The following is a 9,295-nucleotide window of genomic DNA, read 5'->3' as shown; positions in this document are numbered from 1 at the left end:
ACAGAACATTATAAAATGCCATGTTCTTGTAAGGAATCCAGCAGATTATATCAGATTTTCACTTTATTGCAATAAACCATATCCTAAGCAGCATGTAGGTGACAGTGGAAAGGAACAACTCCCTTTTAACAGGAAAAACCTTCAGCAGAGCCAGAACCAGAACCAGGGATGGGCAACCATCTGCAGGCTTGAGGACAGGAAAGAGACACAAACAGAACTGGCTGCTTTAAGTTCCTGATATAAGCTCACACCCTTAATGAAAAAGCTCACATTATGTGGTTATTAGCCACACATTGCATCACTGTACTAGCCCATAAGATTTATATCACAGAGTATTATCATACCTCACACTATGTCACATTACAAATGTAAACATTGTACACGATTAGAAACAATCCTTGAGATTTGTTCCCACAATTGCAAGACCCCCAAGCACCCCAAGACTGCTCAAAGAAACTGCCTCATTAACAAGAAACTGCTCAATCTTGCTCTCGAGTGAATAAAAATATTATTTAAAAATCAATTGTGCAAGGTTAGAAAGTACAAGTCAAAATAAGGAACATGTGAGCAACTCGGAGGTACCACAAATACCTGTGGTGTTTTAAAGATTGGAAAAATTGTGAGCTTTTGTCTTTTTCTCATTAAGGCTGTGAGCTTTCATCTTGGGAGCTTTTGTCCAGAACTCGTTGGTCCTGGTTGAACCAAAACACAGACCAAACACAGAGCATTATCCAACCTTAATAACATAAAATGACACTGTGTTATGGTGACAAAAAAAAAAAATAAAACAAAAACATTTGTCACCGTAAGTTCAAAAGTTGACATTATAAGTCAGATTACATAAGCATATGTTCTGCATATAAAGAAAACATCACTTCCTTGTCACTACACTTCGTCAGTGATGTTTCAAACTGTTGAACACTGCCACCAACTGTTCAGGAGGATTATTACACCCCTAAAGGTTGTTTCACTGTGTAAGGGGTGTGTGCAGCAGGGTGGCCAATGGGGTGGCCAAAGATTTGTCTGTGGTGGCCATGGTCACCCCTGGCCACCCCCTGGCTCTGCCCTAGAACAGGATCCAAACTCCATATTATATTAAAATAAGACAGAGCTTTGTATGGTAGAAGTAAGATTTAAAAATTTAAAGTGGAGATTGTGGAAAATGTTTAACATAAGATTAAAGACCTATCAGACAGCTTGGAGAGATGGTAACTTCTCTTATACAACAAACAGTGAACTAAGAGGAAAGCCAAGGAAGACTAAAACTAATGAGAGTGAGGTGGTAAAAGTTGGTACTGATGTTTGAGACTTCCACCAACCAACCCCGGTGTCTCTCGATAACATTATGAAGACAGAGGAAGATCAAGTATCGCAGCGAATACAAATGCATCAGTTTGTTTACTGATAAGCACTGTTTCTGCAGGGCTTCTTGTGGCACTCAGTGCAATTAAAAAGATGATAAAATCAGGAGATTACTGTGATATTTCAGGTCCGTTCAGAGGAAAATCACTTACCCTGTATCAGAAAATTAGGTCTGAGTTGAAGTTTGGGGTCATTTAGGAGAAAAATGACTCGAAGCAAACATCTGGCAGAGCAAAAAAGGATGAGCAGCATTGACACCTGCTTAAAAAGAAAATGCTGTAATTTGTCACCTCAGAAGTACTATGGAGAAAGTTCAATTGAAAAAAACCCTCATTAGTATTCTGCTCAAACTTTTTGTCCTGCATCTCGTCCCACAGCTCTGAAATAAAACTTGCAAATTATACATCAAAACATGCAGCTCCTTCAGGAATAGTGCGATGAGATTTATGACTTTTAATTTGTTAAAATAGAAAAACTGTTGGAAAAAATTATAGAGGTTATTTTGTGACAGAAAAACCTCAGCCATCTGTGGAGCGCTGCAGCTCAGGTACAACATCACAGTGAAAGAACAGAAAGTTTAAACAAATCACAGAAATTTGTACTCTACATGTCTGAACTGGCTGTTCGTTTTGTGCTTTTTACACAATTATGGTTTTAATTTTAGGATTTTAGAGATTTTTCCACAGAATGGTGTGAATATTATAAATAATGACTTTTAATACTTTGAATAAAATATATGAAATATAACATTAAATAATGTTTTAAAGCCCCGTTTTTGAGAAGTAGCAACAAAAACCGTGATTTTGAGCAGAAAAGCCCTTCATTTTTTATTTTCTCTGCAAAAAACTTCCCTTTTTCAGCTGGTACATCCTGATATTCAAATATTCTTGGAGGTTTCCTCTTTCAATGATAAATGATAAAAATTACTGCAGAATGACCTAAAACTGGGATTCAGACCAAACATTGATGGGACAAACTACAAATCAAGGCAGATGTCTGGAATAGCTCAGGATATCAGGATGATCAAAACGTAGCCTAAAAAGCAGGAATCTGAAAATATGCTTGGGTCATTTTGACCAAATTTGACTCAATCATCAGTTTAATGTGATGGATCACATATCAAAATAGGTATTTTTGTCTTCTTTCATGCGGTGTGTTTCCAACTGCTGTAGAACTTCTAAATTAAAAGTGATTAACAGGTCACATCTCACATAAAACACAAATGTGACTGTTAGACTCATTGTTCAAGGTTTTTTTTAAATATACCTTACACTTCACACAGCAGCTGATAGTTTTCAGTCCATTTCTCTCAACTTCTTTTAAGGTTGCAATCAGGGAGTGAGAGATAAGTGAATGGTTACCACAGTGACCAAAAACGAGCAGCTTTAGCTACACTTCTCACACAATGCTATTTCTTCCAGCACTGATTAAAAAAAATCATTTTGAGAGGCTCTGGGCAGAAGCTGCTTGGAAAATCCGTCAGAAAATAAGCCCACATACATACGTATATATTAATGGTGACAATAATTTCAAACAGTCAGACGTTCTGCCTCTTGATTGGCTGCAATTGTTTAATTGCTTAAAGGCTGAAGTGTGAAGGCAGTGTTTTCACTCCTCTGATATGGAAACAAGCGCAGAGGCTGAGAAGCGTCACCTGTTGCGAAGCATCACCATCTTCGTTTTATTTATTTTCCCTCCCTCCTGTCACACAATGTGTTGTGTTGAAATGTCCGAACGGGTGGAGTGAAGGCAGGAATCGTCTCGTCGGAGGCGGTGACAGTGTGAGCGTGAAGCAGAGGCAGGCTTTGGATCAGACAGCAGAGGAAGCGTCGCAGCTTCATTCAGCGCGTCTGGATCAGATGAGAGGGAGGGGGGTCACCCAGGATTCCCTTAAAACCGCTCTCCAGGGAGGGGGGGCGGGGGGCTAAGACGAGGTGTTTTTTTTATATTACTATTATTATTCCAGCATCGTTTTATTGGATAGGATCAACGCTTTGCAGCTTCAGAGAAACCTCCATCGATTTTTTTTATTATTATTATTTCATTTTTTTTTTCTTTTTTCTTTTATTTCTAAGATGCCGCAACGGGGAAGAAAAGTGATGGGAACAAGCTGTTGTGGGAATCAGTGAAATCAGATGAGAGTTTCTCTTCGTGCTTTCCTGTTTTTGTTCTTTTTTTTTCTTCTTGCTGCCATAAGATCCACAAATGAACGGAAAAAGCAGTCCGCTCATTTCCTTTGAACCCAGTCGATCCGGCGAGATAAATTCGTACCGTTCCAGCTCGGATCAACAGGCTTTTTGAAGCAAAAACTTTACCTTATTTTTAAATCCTTCTATGCACTGAACACCGAGGCCATTTCCAGGCTGCCTCCCGGTGTCAAACACACGCCCCGTGAAATGTGATTTTTTTTTTCTTCCTTTTTAAAAAAGATATAACAAAAAAGCTGAACTTTGTAAGGATTCGTGGTATTTTTTTTTTATTCGCTTGATATTTCCTCTGAAATATCAAGGAGAGCAGCTGAAGAGGTCCGTCCACATCCAACTCCGGAGAGCGAGGCTATATGAAGATCGAGACCCAGTTGTTGGTTTCCCCTAGCAGAGATGCCAGTGCGTGCTGTGACCACCAGGTTCATGTACAAGGGGCTTTGCACTATTCCCGATGTCCTCACCTGCCGGACCCCTGTTAGCCTGCCTGAGGACGAGGTGGAAGGTGAGAGCTCTTCTCCTCTTTTTGTGCCTGTTTGTTGGAAGCGAACCGACAGCAGCGTTCAGCACCGCGGACAGCTCCTGCGCGCGTCTTCCTCCTCACATTCCCACAAATCCGCGGTCTGAGTGTTTTCTGCATTTCTTCAAATTTCATAGTTTTGTGGACATTTGCTTTGATCTTTTTGGGATTTTGTCTCTAAATTATTGCCAAACTCATATAAGAAAACTGTTTTAATTAGTTTTAAGCTTCTCCCAGAAGGTCAGTCTGGAGGCTGCATCATAAACCCGTGTGAGGTAATTCAATCTGAAATTCCTGTAAGTTTGCTGTGCTTAATCTTGGAGACAAAACTGGAAAATAAGAAACAGATTTCATTCAAATCATGTAACAAAAGAGGACTTTGGTGAATCTTAGTGTTTAATTGCTACTTGTAGAAAAAAATCTAAGATAAAAAGGGTAAAAGTTGGATTGATTTTGAGTTTAGCTGCTTTATGTCATACCTGATGTGCTGGATTTTGTTCCAAGAAATGAGTAGAAATATATAAAGCTGTTTAAAATGTGTTTTGTTGTCTGTTGAGAATGGAGGTTTTGTTTTTTTGGGGGGAAACGGTCCTCAAGAATGAAAAAGGCACACTTGGCAGGGATTGGGAACAAAACCTGACTCCAATATAGAAATCTCCTCGATAAGGTTTCATATCTCAAAGTATTATTATTTTTTATTTTCTTCTGTCTGTAGGTTGCCCAGACCCACTGCCCGCCCTTGTTTGAAGGCCCCTCGTTTGACATTGAAAATCTTTTGTGTCTGCAGCAACAGTGGCGACAGGAAATTTAATTAAATGATTGAAAAATGAAGAATTAGAACAGCTGGTGGGAGTGTTGTATGTTCAAGGAGAATATTCATGCTCCAGCTTTCTCAGGTAATTGAGAGTGATTAAAAATTCAGAAGGTAGCAGGACCATTACTTTATTTACTCAGAAAAGATTCACCAGGCTCCACTAGATTAACACAGAAAAATCAGGGCTCTTCTTTTTGTCAGATAATGTGTCCAACAGCACTTTGTAGTTTTTGAGGGGAGTAAGTGTTTGTTTGTTTATTTATTTATTTATTTATTTATTTATTAATTACTTTAACCTCCTCCACTACATCTTCAGCCAGTCTGAGGGCATGAATCTGCAAACTCCCACTTGCCCTTTATGCATGCTCCTGCACCACCTCAACACACAGTGCAGCAGCTCAGTCTAAATGAATGTTGTCAGGGTGCAAACACTCGCTGCAGTCCGGTGCTTCTCAAGGGGGGAAAGAGAGAGAGAGAGAGAAAAGTTAGCCTTTTACTTTTAAAAAAATCTGAAAATTAGAGGAGAAATATTAATTCATGCACAAAATTTATAATTACTGTGGGGCAAAAGTTCCCTGATTGCACGACTTGTGTAATTACTCTTCTAATCATATTTGGGATAATTGCTCTTCCCAACAAAGGTTTATCCATAGCCTCCCAGTCTGATTTAACACAGAATAATCTGAGATACTCTACTGTATATAAAAACAAACATAACCCTCCAAAATATGTAAAGCCTGGTCTTTTAATGAATGCATATCACTAGCCTTTCACATAATTAGACTTGTGAGTTTTAAATCATACTATAAATATAACATTATGCTCAATCCTGTGCTCAGAGTACGTGTTGTGAATGACTCTCAGCTACTACCACATACAATTTAAGCTCAATATCTGTAAAACTGAACGAGTTATAGCCATTTGTACTGATGGGTAATGTTGATTAACGTGGCGGCCATCTTAAAAGAGGTTGAATTCAAAAGGTAAACAGTTGTGGATGAACATCCAGTGATTATTTCCTGAAGGTTTCATTAAAATCCTTCAAGTGGTTCAGGAGATGTTTTGCTAACAGACACACGTACTTGTTATTTGCTGGCAGATATTAAAAGATATTAAGAGAATCCCCCTCTTATGACATTTATTATAATGTATTTTTTTAACTAAACCACAAATTCAGTGCTTTTAAACCAAATTTGTCTCATTAACTCCCCCTATTCCTGCACAGCATGTATTCTTCATCAGCACAACTCCCTTAAACTACATGTAAATTTCCAAATTGAAGTGATTAATTCATACAGCAACAGTGACGTGTGATTTGATCAGCAGGAATTCCTCTCGGTGACATTGTTGCAGGGACACACTGAAACACACACTCCCACAAACGCAGGACAAGGACGGCAGGACCTTGCATCCCGTGCGAAGAGACATGTCTCACAATGGTCAGGGCATAAAACAAAGCTCCGCCGATAAACAACTTAAAGAGATTAATTTCAGCCTCACGTGAGAATGTGCCGGAGTTTCCTGCTACAGGGACCCTGCGGTACGTTGGACTCTGAAAATACAGTTTCCCAGCAACATAACTGCATTTATCAAGGTTAAAAACTCATTTTAAATGTTTGAAATTAGTCTCATCATGAGCAAAACTAAATCACTGGCAGATAGGATAAAGGACGGCACAAAAAGGTAAAATCTCAAATACAAAATGGTTCCCAAAGTTGTCATAAAAAACTAAGCTGGGGGTCATGAGAGGAATTCCAGAAATAAAAATTTTAATCAAATCAAAAACAGACTTTTTGTTTGTTTGGTTTTTATTGTCCCAGGAGATAAAAGAATAATAATAAATATATAAAAGTGGCCTAATGGTTGTTGAGGTTTGTGTCCTCAGACTGTTGGTTAGTTAGCCTGTTAGCAATGTGCAATCAGTTTGTGAATGATTTGGCTGCACGATGGATCAGTGGTTAGCAATGACGTCTCACAGCAAAAAAGGTCCTGGGTTTGATCCCTGGTTCAGACCTAGGGTCTTTCTGTGCGGAGTTTGCATGTTCTTGTGTGGGTTTTCTCTGGGTGGTCCGGTTTCCCCCACAGCCCAAAAACCTGTACAATAGGTTGCCTTCAGGCCCAGGCCTCCCTTGAAAAATAAGATCTGTGATTTCAGTGGGACCTGCCTGGTTAAACAATGGTTAAACTAAAATCAAATGTCAGAGTCACAAGTGTATGTGGGTCAGAAGCTGAAATGTTTGAGAACCATTGCTCTACACTGTCAGTTTGTTAAATGTATAGTTCATCTTTTTAAAAATGGGTCAGTTTTTAACAGTAATCAATATCTTACCTGCAGTCAAACTCACTCAGTGTGTTGTCAGATTGAAACAATGGAATTAAACTGTTTTCCTTACATCTCAAAACAGCTCTAATTTTAAATATTTCAAAGCCGTTTATGTGAATACTCTTTTATAAACCTTTACCTTTTATATACCATTATGTAAAATCTTAGTTTTAAACTGTTTAATAGATTTTTACATTCTTGTTTTTCCAGCAGTTACTCTGACTTCCTGTTCAATATGTTCCATTTAGCAAAACATGCTTCTCTTGAACCATTGCTGCAATTGAGTTGTAGTCCAACGTCTTTTATAAATAACGTTAAACCTCTAAAAATATGTAGAGATTTTTTGAAGTGCTTTTCTATTCCTCTGCATCAGAAACAGTAGTTGACAGGAACAAGTACAGCTTTTTTTCTCTCATATAAATCCATATTATCATTGACAGGATCAGTGTCTTGTTTTTTGTTTCTCCCCCACACCTGGTCTTAGTTTACCCATTGCCACACACCTGTTCTTCATCATCATCAGTCTCCTTTGCTTTCTGTCGGGTCACTATGCTTTTTGGTTTGAAGTAAAAATGATTCAGAGGATGCGTTTACTTTGAATTTCCTGAATTTTTAAAACAGAAGTTGATCCATTGGTTTGAAGAACACAGTCAGTGTAGTCTTGCATTGACTGTTTTTAACACATGGTGCCCATGCTTTGCTCAGGAGGAAACTTAAATGAAAATAAGGAAAAACTTCACGGCAGTTACCTGATACATGTCTGAGCTGTCGTGCAAATGTCCAAATAAAGCAACGCAAAAAGTTGTGCAATGGGAAACATTTGGAGGCATGACTTATTTAAAGCGAGTTTATTACTTAAATTAAAACATTTAATAAAATGTGAACCTTTATTAGTTTTATTCATAAAGGTTACACTAAGATTTACTTGTTTAAATCTGCCACCTTAAACTCTCTGCTTTGTTCAGCCTGGCATACAGTCAAATGTGTGAAATATGTCATGTGTCTAATTTGGAGCATGGTTCAGGTTTTGTGTACACAACAGTGGCAGCGGTGAGGTTTACAAACTTCTGTAATGAGTTTTAGGGAGGCAGATGAAGTACTTACAGCTCTTAATGGATCAACAGTTTCCAGGGAATGTTTTCAGAGCAGATGGTTACCTGGGTGGTCCGGGTCAGCAGCAAGGCTTCATGCCCTTTTCACTGCCCTTGTCACAAATTCTGATATGTATTCAAATCATTGTTCGCCGCACATGTCTACTCTATCACAAACCCTGTTTGTAAATAAGAATCTGTTTAAAAATCAGTTGGCCTGCGTAACCCAGGAATAAAAAATACAGTATATCCAATTAAATGTTTAACTTTTCAGGCTTTTTTATGTCAGTCGAATAAAATTAATTAGCATACATGTTCTGCCACATTTATTCGTGGATTCCTCCTTCGTAGCAGCGTGAACTCAGGTAGAAATGAACATTATTCAGTGCCAAGTGCCTTCCCATTTAATGAGCCCTGCATTAAAAACTAGGTCTGGAGCCAAGTTTGGCCCATAATGCATGGCCAGTGGGGATAACTGAATATTACAATGATGCTCTGACTAGCATACAGGGAAATTTCTCCATTTCATTGAATAATGCACACTAAAAATTGTACAGCTTTAAAAAAAATGCATTATTAGCAGCTGGCTATTTCATACAGCCTGTGTGTGAATCTTAGTTTAAGATTTAAAACACAGATAGAAACCTGTAATAATTAAAAGCACAAAGGGGAACTAAAAAACTGTATATGCTAATGTTTTAAGCAAAGATCGTGTGCAAATAGCTTAGCTCACCTAACGTTGGGGCAATAGCTATACGAACTGAATTATAGATATTTTATAGTTGATGGTTGATTTGAGTTGGTTCCAAACATAATTCGCCGTAGAGGTACATGAAATGATAATTGCCTGAAAATATATTAAAATATGAACAGAGCTTGAGGTCAAAAAGAAAAAAAATTGTATAGGTCTTCTGGACGGGTTCTTCTCTAATGAAACGTTTCGTCTCTCCTCCAAGAGACTTCTTCAGTCTGAGAGTTTCA

General features: G+C 38.3%; 1 protein-coding gene across 1 annotated transcript in view; it reads left to right on the top strand.

Moving 5' to 3' along the window:
- Positions 1 to 2,972: 2,972 nt before the first annotated feature.
- Positions 2,973 to 9,295, top strand: part of cabp7b (calcium binding protein 7b) — a 22,289-nt gene continuing 15,966 nt past the window's right edge. Inside the window, exon 1 of the mRNA XM_014003743.1 lies at positions 2,973 to 4,071. Coding sequence (XP_013859197.1) covers positions 3,963 to 4,071 — 109 coding nt within the window. The 5' untranslated portion in view covers positions 2,973 to 3,962. The remainder of the gene's footprint in view (positions 4,072 to 9,295) is intronic.

Source organism: Austrofundulus limnaeus, unplaced genomic scaffold, assembly GCF_001266775.1.
Source record: "Austrofundulus limnaeus strain Quisiro unplaced genomic scaffold, Austrofundulus_limnaeus-1.0 Scaffold20, whole genome shotgun sequence".
Taxonomy (NCBI): Eukaryota; Metazoa; Chordata; class Actinopteri; order Cyprinodontiformes; family Rivulidae; genus Austrofundulus; species Austrofundulus limnaeus.
Note: the sequence above shows the minus strand (reverse complement) of the source record. Positions and strands in the feature narration are given on the sequence as shown.